The sequence below is a fragment of the Hirundo rustica genome, chromosome 9 (assembly GCF_015227805.2).
Source record: "Hirundo rustica isolate bHirRus1 chromosome 9, bHirRus1.pri.v3, whole genome shotgun sequence".
NCBI classification, from domain to species: Eukaryota; Metazoa; Chordata; class Aves; order Passeriformes; family Hirundinidae; genus Hirundo; species Hirundo rustica.
Genome location: NC_053458.1, coordinates 7,647,800 through 7,664,332, shown reverse-complemented (window position 1 = coordinate 7,664,332; position 16,533 = coordinate 7,647,800). Strand labels below are relative to the sequence as shown.

The following is a 16,533-nucleotide window of genomic DNA, read 5'->3' as shown; positions in this document are numbered from 1 at the left end:
TGAAGAGAATCTAGACTGGAGCCAGAATCTGCTCACCACATTGCCAGTACACTTGCTTTACTACTCCCTCACTTTCAAGATGACCCATTTACCTCAGCCACCACTACAGCTTCAATTTTGGGCCATGTGGGGAAGCACAGCCAATCCTGGTGTATTTCACAGCACTCACTGCAAGGAGAACTGATTTTTTTTTTTCTTTTTTTAATCAGGTCAGCTGCTGTTAGCATAGCTTTCATGAGCCAGTTCTACACAACTATCCAACATCACAAGACCTCTCTGTAGCAGCCTTCCCTTCCTTTTGCTCAGTGGAAGAAAACAGAGTGAGAAAAATATGGTCCTTTGCCAGCACTGGTTTGATTAGGTTGGTAATTAAAGACCCAATCCCCAAACAGCTGGATTTTTTAGGGCAGAAACACAAGATTTTCCAACAGAAGAAGACAAAGTATCATGTCTCCTAACGTCTGTGAGGATTCAGCAAGTGCTTGATTCTAGAAGCGACAAGGTGCACCAAGAGAAAGCCAACAGAAAGTACCACAGTTCAGGAATTCCACCACAATGGTTGCAGTCTTTTTGACTGTATGGAGAGACCATGTAACCAATCATCCAACGCTCCTTATCATAAAGTCATGGTCTACTGTTTGAGGAAAGCAGTTAAGAACCACTGGAGATAGTTCAGGCTGTGCAAGCGTTCATTAAATGTAGGTGCTGGACTGTCAGGAAATCCAGTTTGTTATCTTTAGTTAATTGAAACACCAAGGGAGGATTTGACATGATTTGTACCTATTCTGAGCGGCTGAAACACAGAAAAATGTCATGGGCATCTTCTGTTTGAGAGGCAGCAGCTCACAAAATTGTAACATTCATATAAAAACTCAGGGAGGTACAGCATGAGCTAAATCAAACAGTCTTAGTATGCCTGAGCCAAGGTTTTTCTGAGTTACAAACAAAACCCACAACAACTAAGCTAAAAATGAACATTGAATAGAAATGAGGAAATAATCAGATGAAGTGAGAATGAGGTGAGACAATGAGCTGCCCAACATGGCTAAATCTGGGGACATGAATGAATAAATAAATAAATAAGGACTTTGGAGTGAAGACAGATGTTCTTCAACCCATCTTGCAGGAGTGGATCAAGACAACAAAGATCACTTCTGCTGAGTTTCCGTTCCAGCCAGCACAGCAGTGCTGCTCCTGCCCTTGCTGTGGGGAATGTGAGAAGGGGACATCAGGGCTCCCACACGTTTTATCCCACTTCCCACTGATACAGGGAACTACAGCTGAGGGGAAAGGTGGACACCTGGACACAGTAGCAACTTAAACTTGCACCAACATTCAAAAGCAGATTTCTGTCAACATTCCATTTTCTAAGAGAGAAACTGAACCAAAAAAAGATACTTTTCTCCACTTTGGGAGGCTTATGTCTCTTCTAACCCACCAATAACATTTCTGAATTAGATTGCCAGAGCACCTCATCAGCTTATGTCATAATCATCATCATGATCATTGTATCATAATCATCTCTCATCCTTGCAAGCTTTTTATCCTACCTTTCTTTTGCCTCATCTCACACTCACGATTCCAAATTCTCTGCAGATGAACAATCTTCTTATTCAGCTGGTACAGCTGGTATTTTTCTGAGAAACTGTGTTTCTCAAAGTCACAATAGGAAAAAAAATTTGCCTTTCTAAAACCACACCTCAAAATTTCATCAAAGCTAAAATATTCTGTTCCCAGGTGTAATCTCATTAGACAAAGAGCTCTGTTCATTGAAAGCCAGGTAATTAAAGGAAAAACCCACACATCTGAAGAATAATATTAGCTGTAGAAACAGCTGGATACCTGCAGCTGCTGATGTGCAGCTGCACATGTCAAGCCTTGATGTTCTACACATCTGTAACATTTTTTTGCTTAAATTGGGAGTGGAGAATCAGAATATAAAAAACCCCAAACTCCAATATAATTGTTCTCAATGAGACATGAGAGAGTTGCCTGCACCACTTGCCCATAAAGGCAAAAGATAAGGAAGCTTCTGAAATCAGTGTGAAACAGTTGAGCTCACACACCAAATCCATATTTCTACAATCAAGGCTGTCCCAAAGGACAACACTACAATCAATCCAAGACTGTAGGTACAGTTCTCCTTTTCAGCCATTTTGGAGAAGAGAAAGGATTTAGTTTGCAGTCAAACTTACAAATATTAGGCGCTGTCTAGCACTGTGCGTCCTTAAAATATTTTTCACTCTTTTATGGATCTCATCTCCATTTGCTGGTGAAGGCCAGCCAGTGCTAAATCTGCAAGAGGAAGAGAAAAAACAAAGTGAAGAAATATTTTCTGGTTGAAAAACTCATTGATACAGATTTCTTTTTCCTTTTAATTATGAAGCATGCATTACTTCCTTCTATTTGGAGCACACACAAGGTTTTGATTTGATTCTTATTCTCCTCTGGGGTACAAGTAAAGAAACATTTCAAAGCAGTGCATAAACAGTATGCAGCCACAACACCAACAGAAGATGAAAAATGAAAAACATAGAAAATGTTGATGATTTTGTAACTTGAGTAATATTTTCTGTAATGTTTGTGTGGTCCCTACAGAATAAAAAAGCTATACTACTCCAAGTGATCAGGTTTCATTTGCCTCTCTTAAAGGAAGTATTGCACACATGAAGTTCTTTTCATTGGAATAAATCAAAAGGAAGGTAACCCCAATGCACGCAAATTAGAAAACAGATGGAGTCAAAAATTTGCAATTGCAGTCTTTATTTCACAAGAAGGACTGTATTTTAAGTTTGTTTAGGGTGGTGTTTTTGTTTTTGTTTTTTTTGTTGTTGTTGGTTTTTTTTTTTTTTTTTTTTTTAAATATTAAAAGCTAGGTAGCTTGCTTGGTATGAGTATTTTAAAACAAACTGCTGCTTTTATATTTTACTTTGTTATGTTTTGGATTTTTTTTTTCCACTAAAAAAAGCCCTCAACCTTCTCAGCAAGTTTAGAAGCTGGCAGAATTTTTGTATCAATAGTTATTCTCAGTCTCTCAAGGGAGGCAACTAAGATTTTACGAATAGGATTATTTACATGCCAACCATGTTGTTACATTAAAAAATGTATTTTTTTAAAAAAGAGACATCAGTGGAAGGAAAGAGGAAAGTTATGAAATGCTTACTTACATAAGCTCATCACACTGGAAAGAAACAGAGCACCAAATGAAGACTGTGCATCTTCATTTCAATGTTGCCTAAGCTCTGGGAGCTTGACTTCGCACCAAGAAAATCACAACTCATGATGTGGCATCATGCTAATGTGAGCATGGGTCACTGGGTGAGATGGGAACTGGCAAAGCAGGCACTGCAATCTGAGCAGCAGCCAACAGCAGCACCGAGCTGCCATTCCCTGGCTGGATCAGGAGCACCAGGAACACCAACATGCTTTGCTGGCTTCCCAAATTCGATGCAGTGGAGAAACAGCATGACTCTGAACCCTGAGATTCCACAGTTTGCTCTGTACAGGGACTGGGAGTGCCAGCTCTTCTGCTCTCCTCTCTCCAAGTTATCACATTCTCTGCATTATCCAGTCTCACTCTCAAATCCCCAGTCTGATCGTGCTTGGCTCGGTTCACCTTCACCAAACCTCCAGAAATTTCAATACAGCGAAAGAACTGCACAGCTCATTTCAAAAAGAACAAACCAAGTACACAGAGAAAGCTTCAGTACAAAACAAGCAGCCTGGTAATGTAAAAATTAATAGAAGCAGGATTCTGAAAATGGGAAGTGCCAAATTATCTTGAAGGTTGCAGGCCGGGTATAGAGTTCTTTGCAGTCTTTGGGATCATTCCTTTTATTACCAGCGACAGAAATATAACTAGAAAGTGACCAGTTCTTTTGCTTTTGAGTAATCTTCCTCTATTTTCTTTTATCTAAGCAACTTATTTGGACTCACTTATTGTTGTTTGTATGTCTAAAATATCTCTTTGTTCTAAACAGCACCAGTATTTTCAGCTTATTTATGAGTTTCTTTAAATCAATTCATCTACTTGAGAATGCTTCTATTTTTCTTCAGGAAAAGGTGCCAAGAAATGACACAATATTGGTAATATATAACATCTAATCTATGTGGGGATGTATTTCCACATTTCTAATGATTTTATTGTTGTTTATCCTTGGATCACTAAAAGCAGAAATTTTCACCAAGCTGACTACAGCATTCATATTACTATGCTGAGAATTTTACAATTAATTCCAAACCCAAGAGCACGTATGGAAAATCCATGCTGTACAAGTCTTTTGCATACCAGAATCCAGCAATCTGTTGCACTAAAAGATTTCACATAACTTCTTCTAAAAGAAAGTAAAATGAGAATTTTGTTAGGGGAGAAAGGCATTGCCTTTAAAGAAACAAAAGTCTGAGTCCCTTAAGCAGAAAGGAATGTTCATTTCCCAAATGCAGTCAAACCCCATTTGATGTACTGCATTACAATGCACGTGCTCTACCACCTGTGTTTTGAAAAAAAACCAAAAAACACTTTTTCTTTTTTTTTTTTTTTTTAAGAAGACTGATAAGGGAAAGGGTCTGCAGTGATACTATCATCTTATGGCTTCCCATTAGAATTTACAACATTTACTGATATTAAAGGACCTCTGAAATGCATGTTTAAAAATATGCATCCTAGATGCAGTAAGAGTGAGTCATTTCCCATTTGACAAATAAAAGATAGAGCCATGAAGTCATGGCATTTTCCCTTATTTATACAGCAGCTGCTGTTCTTCCAACACTCAGGTTGCTTGCTCTGAGAAGTTGGAATAGATTGCCTTTGGGAAATAAATTTTATGAAATTCGTATGTAAGATTTCAGGTCATTGTTATTAATCATAAATTTACAAGTATCCTTGGAGATAAATGTATTTACTTTTGGGAACAAAAAGAAAACACAGCTTGCTATTGTATTCAGTTAGAAAATACAGGGCTATGTCTGCAAGAAGAAGATTTAAGTACTTAATTCGAGAACTATTAAATTCTTTCTCCAGGTGGTTTTATGGATCAATCCACTAGTGTGCGCTGTGGTATAACAAATGTTGGCCCCTCACACAGACCCCCAAACTTCATTTACCAAAAAAACCCAACAATCCTCAGTGCGATTAAAAATGGTATCAGTTTCTTTTTAATTAGCTTTTCTAGCATTTTTATTGTCTAATTTTAGCAACAACTATAGGGTCTAATCCACGTTTAAAGAGTAATGTTAATATTTACCAACTGAAATGCAAACTAAAATAAAATCATGCCTGAAACACAGCAACTATAATCTGAAGTGAAACCTTTTTATGATATTCTAACTCTCCTATTGGAAATACTTTATAAAACAGGCTTTATTGCACAGCTTTTTAGAGTATAAATAAAGGGACTCCATTTGCCCAAAATCACCAATAATAACTCTTTAAAATGACCAGCTACTTATATATGTGATTAAGGCGTCACTATCATATTGCAGTGTTTAAAGGAAAGTCATTTCATTTCAATGACTGTTTGTCCTGATAAACGAAATAAACTTGTACAGCTGTATTCTTTGTCATACTTTCAATTTTCCCTGGGACTTGCAAACATTCTGCAGTTACATCAGTTTAAATTGTTTATTGATTCCAATAGATTGTATAAACACTTTGGAAATATAGCTCAGTGACCTAGAAAAAGCCAGATCCATCAGAGAACTTTTCAAGATTAATTTCAAAGATGTTGTGTTGAGTCCGATCAAGGAAACAGAACCATTTTCCCTTGTAATGTGACTAAAAGGCATTTATTTTCTTTTATGAGATAAGGATTTTTTTAAGGTCATACAGACAACATCTACCTTGACAAAAGAAAAAAATAAAAATAAAAAGAACCCAAACAGACAGCGTAGATTTTGTGCTAAAGATTATTTTCATGTAAAATTTTATCTATTAGGATGAAATACTCCATTAGAAATGCAAACAGGATACATCCACCCATGTACTCTACTCAAACAGCAGCTTGCAAACTTGAGAGCTGTAATAAATAGGAATTTTTAAATGTCAGACAATCCAATCATCCACTTGCACGCAGCAAAAACATTAATATCACATTTCAGCAGGAGATATTAATACATTTCACATCAGCAGAATTAATGCCAGAGCCTTGTGCAGAGTGTTTGCAGTGGCTCTCGTGACTCCTTCCCCCAGCACGGCACCTCCCTGCCTCGGGAACAATTCTGTGCATGCGGCCTCCACGAGAATTCATCAGCTTCAAAGACACAGTCCTCACGCTGAGCAAAACCACAGACAAGGACAAACTATCAGAGGACAGAAATCAATGAAGTTCTGTAGTAGCAGATTCACCACTGCAGAGAACACTACTGTAATTGGGGGGAAGAGGGAGTAAGAACACTTAAAGCTGAGTATAACTTGAAAAAACCACAATCTGCATGTGGAACAGGAGAGAGTCTCAACAAAACCAAAAATATTTAACTATGAAATTAAAAAAAAAAACCAAACAAAAAACCACCTCACATATTTTGTATCTGTGCAGGTATTTATTCAGCATTCATAGTAGGAAAGGTCATTGTTTTACTCTCATTTTAGAGGACACGAGGTGGTAATTCAGCAGGATGGACCTGGTTTGCAGTGTGCATGCTGGTCTGTAAGGGGGCACAATAGAAAAGCTGGGTGACACTTCAGGGTTTTTCTGGTCTGTTTAGTCAAGGACACAATTTTGGTTTGCTTTTCCTTAAAGTGACCAATGGCTATGATGCAGCTCTGAAGTGTTTTAGAGGCTGTTTGTACATAGAAGCCTGAACGGTAATGAAGTTATACCAACACAAACCCCCTACATTCTCACAACATTGGAAGAGGAGGAGGGTGGCTGCTTTCACAGTGGCAGGATATTACTACAAAGCAGGAACAACCACACACAGACAGGGCCTTAAATCAGAGCACAGAAGCCTAAATATTTGGAAGCAGAAGCTGACAGGTTAGCTGTGTACCAATTTGCTCTCCCTCTTCAGCAGGACATGAAAAAAAAGGTAAAATTTCTCATGCCTTCTATGTAGCCTCTCTCACTTTCAAAAGCCCTGCTTATAGTTGGGCCTTGAAGCATTTGTGACATGTTCAGTGCTGAGTTCTTACCTTAGCAAATGCTTTTTTCCCCCCTCCTTTTCATATCCAGCCCTTAAAACTGTGGCAACATACATCATGTAAAAAGTGAAACTTAATGGCAGACAGCTTCCGAAATTTCAGTGAAAGTCAATACTCCAGCCGAGCAGTTGCTCCCAAAAGGTTGAAGTCATTGTGGTACTAAATCATTAGTATGTCACAAATTGGCTGCACCTCCTTATGCTCTTTGGAAGATTTTCCATTACCTTCTATCTTCTCTGAATTTATTAATTTATACACAAAATGGCTCTGACAGCAATCAATTTCAAATTTACTTACTGCTGCAGCAAAATCAACCAATGAAGATGACAAATAGTACAGATGTTGGTCAAAAATATGAAACTAGGCTTAGGTATTGCTCACTTTTGCAGAATGTAGTATGAAATAACTAATTTTCAAGTGCTGATTTCAGAAGTTAATATTTAAACGATGCAAAAGAAGTAAACTTTCCCAAGAGGTGAGATTGGTATAAACCCAAAACCTTCCTCCCAAAGTAAATTCCAAAAATCATAAATAATGACTTTTAAATGGCTAGAAACAGACATGGTGCAGCCTCTCCTGAGAGCAAGCTTTTTCCTAAGAAGTCTGCAATATTTTTCAGTGTTCTACTTTGTAGCAGAAGTTCTCAAAACTTAAAACATACCCTCTCACACAAGCAAACCCCGTCTAAGGATGCATGCCAGTCTTGAAAATATCAGGTGAATCACCTGTATCTGCTTTTTGCAATGCAATAAAAATAACCCCCAAGATCCCAGGATGATCATTTTCAAGATCACTGAAGCCAAAAATTCTGGTAACTGGTGTTTTCAAGGACTTCACACAGGATCTAGTATTTCATTAATATCTATTAGCACCTGTCATTGTATCTATCATTACCAATATCTAACTTCATGCTGTAATTTCCCTAGTACTAGGAAAATGAGAGTATAAAAAGATGGAAGTAAAATAGAGGAGTATTACAGAAGGGCATCTGATCCAGACACTTAACCTCTGTCTCACTTCAAAGAGAACTTAGGTTTTTGTTAAATTTTATATCAGGTAAGATCACATAGCAGCAGCATAACCAGGAGAACATGAAAAAAGCTATCGAACTGCACTTCAATCTGGAAACAAAAGCAGAAGCATGCTATTTCCAGAGTAGGGAAAAGAATCCTTTGATCCCAAATGCACGAGAAGTAGCTTTGCCTCTCACATAACAGAAATAGTCAAATACTCCCATGATTGTTGTAGTCTCTTGAGGAAAGGATTTTTCTTGTGCCAGCACACAGCTCTGTTCAAAGGACTTCTTGACCTTATGGAATCCATGGCACTATTTCTCCTTTTCGTTCTGACAGGTATTTTGCTGCAGGTTTCAGTGCTGCAAGGAAGGCTTAGCTTGTAAGTCCCCAAGAAAAAACCTGTCTCTGAGGAGTGTGTGATGACGTCTGTGCACCATGAAAGCAAGGACTGGACTCCAATTTTGCTTTCCTGATGCAGCACTGAAAGGACAGAGTATGAATGCTCTTTCCCAAAGCAGCCAGGATGCTCTTCTCTGCACAAAAGGCCATGGATCTCTGCACAACCAACCAAACAACTGCCCTGGCACACTGTGTGGCACACCACGGGCAGGAACTCGAGGGTCTGCGAGTGCCACTGCTCTGCACAGGAGCTGCAAGCAAACCTCACAGAATCATGGAATAGTGAGGGCTAGAAGGGACCTCTGAAGGGTTGTATGGCCACATCACTGCTGAGTGCCAGCTTCCAATGTTAGCAAATGCTTTCCTTAGACAATGTACATTATGAAAAATGTAAAACGAAAGTATGAAAAATCAATATTCAAAACTAGGCTGTCTTGTTCAATAGTAAATCTATTTACAGTTCTGCTTCTAACTGAAACCCCAGAGGAAAGGGGGAGAGGACTGATTTGTGGTGTCTCTAGCAGGCTCAAAGAAAGGGGCTGGAAACTGCCAGGGAGGATACAAAAGGGCTCAGAGGACCTTGCACAAGACCCCAATTTCTGTCTCACTGCAAAGTATTGCAGTGGTTTAACAACCACACAGCAGGGCTCTGGGAGGGACTCCCAAGAAGGCCAGACAGTCACTTCACACTACTTTGTAAAAAGGAAAGAGAAAAGAGGGAACTAAAGGTCGAGGTGGGGAGTCAAGTTTCATGTTGACTGTGGGTTGACTAGCATTAAAAACAGTAGCCTGGATATGCTAAGCAATTTGTCTTTGTAATTCAAAATGAAATTGAGGAAATAAACACCAAATACTGCGAGATAAGACTCCATATTCTTGCAATTACACTAACACTGCTTTACTTTCAGTGCACTTATTTCCTCTGTATTTCTATGATCTGAACAGCAGTGTTTGCATGCATTTCCAAACACTGACCTCTAAACCATGTTTGTCATTCCAAGTATAACTCTTGGTACACAATCAACTAAAACCATTGTTATCTCAGCAGCATGAAACAAAGATCAATTTTTTTTTGGACTATGCCCTTTATTTCTCATTTTGATTTTTTTTTTCTGATGAGAGCAGTAAATGGTTACATATTTTGCATAAAGAGATGTTACAGCTCTGAAGAGCTGAGAGCATTTGCTTTAATAAGAAGAAAAAAACATAATTTCACAAGATCGGAAATCTCTTCTGGAGAGAGGCTCACAAAGAGAAAAAGCAAGAACATTCAGACAAGTTCAAGTTTAACTGGCAGACGACTAAATTACTATGCATGTAACAGCAGCTCACAACATACAAGACTTTCCTGCTATCAATAGAAGGCACCCCATCAGCTCTAAATAAAATGTGTATACAATTTAGCCCCAACCTCTCCAAAAGGAGTCCCGCTGAAAAAAGGATAAAAAAGTTACCATGACAATATCTCTTCCCCAGATATGGGTAACTAATGCACAAACATTGTCAGAGGAGAGTGGGGAGGCAGACAAGATGACAAAGAAACCTCCTTCAAACCCAGATACATTCTAATCTCTGCATAACACTTCTCAAGATACACTATTACACAGAACAACTAACAAACAAGTTTTCAAGCAGAGGAAGATGTTAAAACACCAACTTGATCTTTGTGAGTATTAAAAATTCAGTCCCCACCTGCCATCTGTCATTTTTCTTTTGAAAGAAAAAACTGAGACAGTTTTTCTATTTTGGAAACAAGCATTAGGCTGTGCGTAGGCTGTAAAATGCAACCTGCAAGCATTGACTAATTGGCACCAACGGTAACAGAGTGTGAACTGGTCACCAAAGCACATCCTCAGCATTTAGGACAGGTCATCAGTTTAATCCTTAGTTTCTCCCAATTATTTTGCCTCTTTGCTTACTCAGGCCTAGCTGTGCATACAGTTCTGCTGCTGCCAGAGAGCCAACCAGTAACTTGCTACTTGAATGTACAAGAGAAGCACCAAGAACATGTTCTACTCAGCAGGAAGCAGGGAACAATCTCCTTGAAGGACTGGAGGGCTTAAGCATGAAACCATCTGTTGCTTTTTTGAAATTTCTTCCATCCCACCCTCATAAGACACTGAAGCTGGGAAGCTGGCCCAAAATATTAACCCAGTGGCTGAAATCCACTAAATCAAAGGGTAATTGTCCCCAACCCAATCCACCGGGGTCAGTGGAGATAGCTAAGAAATATAATTGAAATATAGTAATTAATATACACACAATATTGCAGAGGTCCACACTTCAACTCAAAATATCAAAACCAAAATCTTATGATGTCAACAAAGTAAAAAGATTGGAAAATAACACACTGAGTAGATTAAAGCTAGCCAAGAAAGTTATACACACCAGTCACACATCTGAGTACAGGACAAGTACATGCTCAAAAACACCCGTGAGAAGTCAGATGGAAAAAAGGTTTCCAAGTACCTACTGTAAAGGTTACTTGCCATTTTTACATATTTGTATTTACATTCCTGAGATTTCAATCACCTCTGAAACAGTGATGATTCATTCCAGTGATGATTATTCATTCTCTGCTCCAGATGACCATTGGCATCCTAAAATGCGGGGTGTCACTGTTTCAGAGATTTTCACTGCCACGTTACTAGGATCGTAATCATCAAGCAGAGAGGTGATGGCAAACACAGCAAAAGGAAAAGTCAAACAACAACATTGCTGTTGCAGGAAGATTTTTCAGTCTCTTCAGCCCTCCAAACATGCAAACTACAGTCATGCAGGCACTGCTATCATCAGCTCACGTTCCTAACTCCAGAATGTCATGATCAAAACCAAGGCATTACCTTTCCCTCAGAGAAGATCGACTCAGCACAGAACTCAGAGAAGGCTCCTGAACTGCTGGAGCTGCTGAACGCTCCAAAGAAGGAGCAGAACGGGACTCTCTGTTGGGGGGAGCTGGGCTCACGTCCTCCTTGCAAACAGCACAACTGTCTGAGCCTTTTACACTGGTAGATTTCACCTGAAAAATACCCCACCCAACTAATATTTATTACAAATATCAAGACGTACAATTTTCATGTTTTTATTTCTCAATCCAAAAGGTTAAAGGTTGTATATTCATTCAGGAATATCTGTCTGCTGGGGAAAGAGCAAGGACCCTCATTTCATACAAAAAACCATGGTCTAAAGTAAAGCAACAAGTCTCAGAGGAATCTGTTGGTAACTAACACACCATCTTATGTGAAACTCTACTGCAACAGCCCTTTTATCAACTTTTCTGGGTGCACAGCTTAAAGGCTTACCCCTCCCAGGAATCTCACAGATTCAGAATAATGCCTGAGAGTCTAAACAATCCATGGAACAATACAGAGGCAGCACAATATATTAGACTTACATGGTACACAGAACCACAGTCCTTGGTAATTAAAGTTCAGAGTCTGACAAAAGTGTGCTTAACATCTCTATCAAGGTTTAGTCTCATAATTCCTTTTCTTTCCTCCTCCCTATTATCATCAGTTTTCCCAGGCGTTAGGAAATCTAGGAGGGCACATGAAACTAGATGCCTAAACCCACAATTTTTACAGTACTTCAGGAATGCAGGCAAAAAACAACTAAATGAGGACATAAAGAATATAACCTCCCAAAACAAAAAAAAAGCTTGACATTAATCTTTAGATTCTTTTAATACACAAAGAAGCTAAAACCTGAAAAAGAAAGGATGTGAAATAACACAACAGTGGCTTTCCAGTTGTACCAGTGCCACCTCTGCACACAGTTCCAGAATGAAGAATGCTCTCAGAATAACTGGTAATGAAAATGCAAATGGCCTTTAAAGGCTCCTCTATGGCCTTGCTGCAGGCCATAATGCCAAGGAAAAGCAAATCCCTTATGTGCAGGCATAAGCATCTTTAAAGAGTGCTAAGTTTCCTTCTACTGTTCATAAATAATCTGTCAAAAGGCCTCAACTGAGCTAGATCAGATTTAAAATGTTCTTTTTCTTGCTTTTGATACTACAGTCGATAAAGTTTCAAAAATACCTATGCAAGGCAATCCAAGAAACTTGGAACTTCCCACAAAACAGTGTGCATGCAAAAACACTTCAAAGTACTCACTTCAGTTTTCTTGGGTCTGTAGCTGTTGAGAGGAGAAAGATCTGGAGAAGGAAAAAAGGTCCATGACACAAGAAATCAAAAAGACATTTGCATTTCCTAAATTCTATTAGATCTTTTACAAAGCATCCTATTTGTCCTCACAAACAAAACTAAAGCAATTTATTATTTTGTCTCCTCAGTATATTTCAAGTAATCACCTTCTTCAGCTGAAAACCACAACTTCCCATTGAATGGAATACAATGTTTGCAATAATGAATCAGCGTGGGCACCATCTTCTGCAGAGACAGAAGCGGCACATTTTGTTACACTGCTCGTTGCTTAAATCAGTATCGAAACAAGGTCTACCATTCCCAAAACTTGTGAGCACGTCTCCCTCCTCCCATCACCTCTGTATTCCCTCCTTCACCACTTGTTTCACAGACACAAATACAAAGCCCAGGGAAACACATGGAGAAACTCTCAGGCCCATACTGGGTTAGGATTTTTCACCAGTATCAATATGCACCTCATCCCCGAGGGACTGACATTAAATCTACTTTCTTGATCTGCTCTACCAGTTTGAAGAACCCTCACACTGTGACCCAGGAAAAGCAAAAAGGGACTCAACTGTACTGTCTGCATTAAGATTTCTAATCCTAGCAATCTGTCCTTTTCAGAAGTTACAGTTAAGCCTCAAGACACAGGCAGGCGACCAAAGAATCCTCTGGATATTAATAGTAAGGCAGATTTTGGTCTCCTAAATACTGGCCAGAAACCAGCAGCTCATTTCGTAACTGTGCAATGGTATCAGATCATCTGGTCTGTTCCATTATCCAGCTACCACAGACTGGCAAATCTGTTCCCAAAGGGGATGTGAAACCTTTAAAATCCAGCACCCAGTGCAACGACAAAGAACAAATGTAAAATAACACGTTCATAATGATTTGCTGTATAACAAATTATAATTAGTGAGGAAATGAAATAAAAATGAGGCAGAGCACACATAAACAAATACTGATGAGACTCATTAAAATCCTCATATTGTAAGACATGTGCAATAAAATCACAGTTTTAAGGTGTTTCCTTAAATTTCTGGTCCCACACTTATTAAACTCTCACTTACTGATATCAAATGATGCCGAAGCACATATTGGAGCACATCCTGGATGCTCATTAACAATGCTAAGTCACTGATCCACTACTCACAAATACTGCTGAAATAAGCATTATTCATTTTTGAAGGAACAGAGCTCCTGAACTTCAAAATAATCAATACTCCGAGCCTGATCAACACACCCACAAACCATGGGGCAGATTTTCTCCACCATCCAAGTCAACAAAAAATATGGAGTGAAGCAGAGCACTCATCTGAGCTTTGCAATTCTATCCTCCTATTTTCATATCACGTAGAAATATGTCCCAAGCTTCATGAGGTAAAGAACTATTCAAGGGCACCCTTTGAAGCAGTAATTTATTCAGCATTCTTTCTTTTCCTAGGAGGAACAGCTTTTCCTCCATCACAGACTGACATATTCATAACAAATAGAAAACCAAAATAATGATAAAAAGGCCCAAATGAAACTACTTCCTGCAGAAATCAAAAGCATTAATGAGATATATAGTAGAAAATACTGACCATGGAGTGCCTTGGGCCAGGTTTCTGCTGTGCTTTCTCGTGGGGAGCACCAGGAATGAAGTTTAGCACCAGGACTTGGTTGTCCAACCTGAAGCAAAAATACCGTTACAGTGCTCAGTATCAGATGTATCAACTGCTGGTTTTTCTGGGCTTGTCCGTAAGATCACAACTAGTACTTTCTGAAATATTTTACTTTATTTAAATACTATTTTAGACTATTTTCATAGCACTTGGCTCATGTGCATTATTAGCATTACTGTGTGTACACAGAAATGTCTAGAAAACCCTGAATATCCTATTGTTCAAAGAAAGGGAAAATACAGATAATTTCTCCATCATCTGTAATGTCTGCAGTCTTTTTAAACAATTCCCGGTATCTCATATTTATTCTAAACAGCTCAGATCTCACTAAGAGAGATCTGAATCTCTTCCTAATTAACAAGTCACATTTAGTATAATCCAATTTTGATCTTCATGTAACACAAAATCTCCAGGCCAAAAGAGTTCTCAGCAGTACAGATGCCCTAAAATGAGAATTCTCAGTCTAGACAGGCCATGACAGTCAGGATATGCTGAATTAAGAGACAAGCTTTCTCCTTTTTTTTGTACAAACATAACCAAGCATTGAAAATCAATAATCAGTGTTAATGATACTATAATTAAACTGTGAACTTCACTTATAGATCAAAAAACAGAAGAATTGAATAAAATGAGTTAAAAGAAAAATATTTGAGGAAAACAGTAGATTGATGAATGATTAATGACATATTCAGGCCATTTTGAATTTCTAAAAGATAGCTATATGTAGAATAAATCTTGGGAAAAAATTCTAAACTTTGACAATATGTTATTAACTAATTAGTACAGATACTAGGTAAAAAGATAAGGCAGAAGCAAACTATTTAATCACTAGATTATCTAACTGGCTGTGAGAAGTGCCCAGAACTGTAGAGAAATCATAGTGTCACAGCACAGAATATGAACAATCTCATTTCTGCCCCTACAAATTCAAAGTGATTTTCTAAAAACACAGAATTGTTGCAACAAGAATAAAAATTAAGAGGGGGAAAAAATGAGTGTATGATCCTCCAGGTGGCTGGGAAACGTAGCCCTTTCATTTTAGAAGAGTTACACACAATTTCTTTAAATAAGTACCTAATTTCAGGACAATTTTTCATTTATGGCAAAATGTCCTTATGTTATGAACTCTAAGTCAAAGTGTTCGAGATGTAGCTCTGAGCAAAGGAAGTGTTCCAAAGATCACAGGATGCCAACATAAAAAAAAAAAAAAAAGTTGAAAGAGAGGAAGTGCAAGGGTTCATAATGTGACTAGACACTCTTTGTTGAAAGTCTTATTCAGGAATTTTTAATACTAATATCAATTACTTCCAAGCTGAATTTATACACCTATTATCCTGTCTAGTGTACTGGAAGAAAAGAAACGGGGCCTCAGAGAATTTAACCAAGATACTCATGAAAGAATCTGATCTTTGTCTGTTACTAAAGCAGATAAAAGAAATTTTATTTTAGTTAATTTTATATTTAAATCACTCTGTGACAGACTGCTAAGGAGAGGAAAAACTATTCATCGAAACTAAGAGCTGAATGAATTTTTGGAGCGCCACTTAGTGAAAGAACAATATTTAAACTGAGCTTAAGCTGGAAGCGCCTTGGAGCCAATACAAACCCGTCTGATCACAAAGGGAGGTTTGTCAGTGTCTCTCCTGAACTCGTGAGGCCCCAGGTTCAGGTGGGCCAGCCTCTGCCTCGCCTCCTCGGAGAGCTGGCACATGCGGCGCTTGGTGTACGGGGACGGCGAGCGCGACTTGGAGGCGATGGTGGGCTGCTCGTAGCTCCTGGCTGCCGGGCCCTCCCGGCCCTTCCCAGCTGAAGGAGGGGTGTTCTTCGGTGGCTTTGAGTGCATTTTCCCGTTTAGGGTTGTATGATGCACCAAGTTCGTATCAGCCTGAAGCGAAGAAGAGAAATGATCTGATTTGACAGCACGTAAAATCGCTGAATGTAACGCAAACAAGGAAGTAATGATTTTACCAGAAAGAGATGTCATGGCAGCTAAAGTTCCCCTCACAAAACTATAATCAATCAGCAATTTAAAAAACAACCTGTTTACCATTTTCTCTGAAACCAAAAGAAGGTTAAACACTTAGTACTACCTAAGTGTCAGATAATTACACAACTAGCCTTCTCACAGAGTAAGTGGAGATTGTAAAAATTAAATTGAATTTTTTCACAAG

At 38.6% G+C, this 16,533-nt stretch overlaps 1 protein-coding gene across 1 annotated transcript in view; it reads right to left on the bottom strand.

The window, feature by feature from the left end:
- Nucleotides 1-16,533, bottom strand: part of SPATA6 (spermatogenesis associated 6) — a 41,856-nt gene that overhangs the window by 11,004 nt on the left and 14,319 nt on the right. Inside the window, exons 7-11 of the mRNA XM_040073037.2 lie at nucleotides 15,969-16,247; nucleotides 14,282-14,369; nucleotides 12,666-12,706; nucleotides 11,397-11,572; nucleotides 2,196-2,295 (exon numbers count right to left, since the gene is read on the bottom strand). Of these exons, the coding sequence (XP_039928971.1) occupies nucleotides 2,196-2,295; nucleotides 11,397-11,572; nucleotides 12,666-12,706; nucleotides 14,282-14,369; nucleotides 15,969-16,247 (684 nt within the window). The remainder of the gene's footprint in view (nucleotides 1-2,195; nucleotides 2,296-11,396; nucleotides 11,573-12,665; nucleotides 12,707-14,281; nucleotides 14,370-15,968; nucleotides 16,248-16,533) is intronic.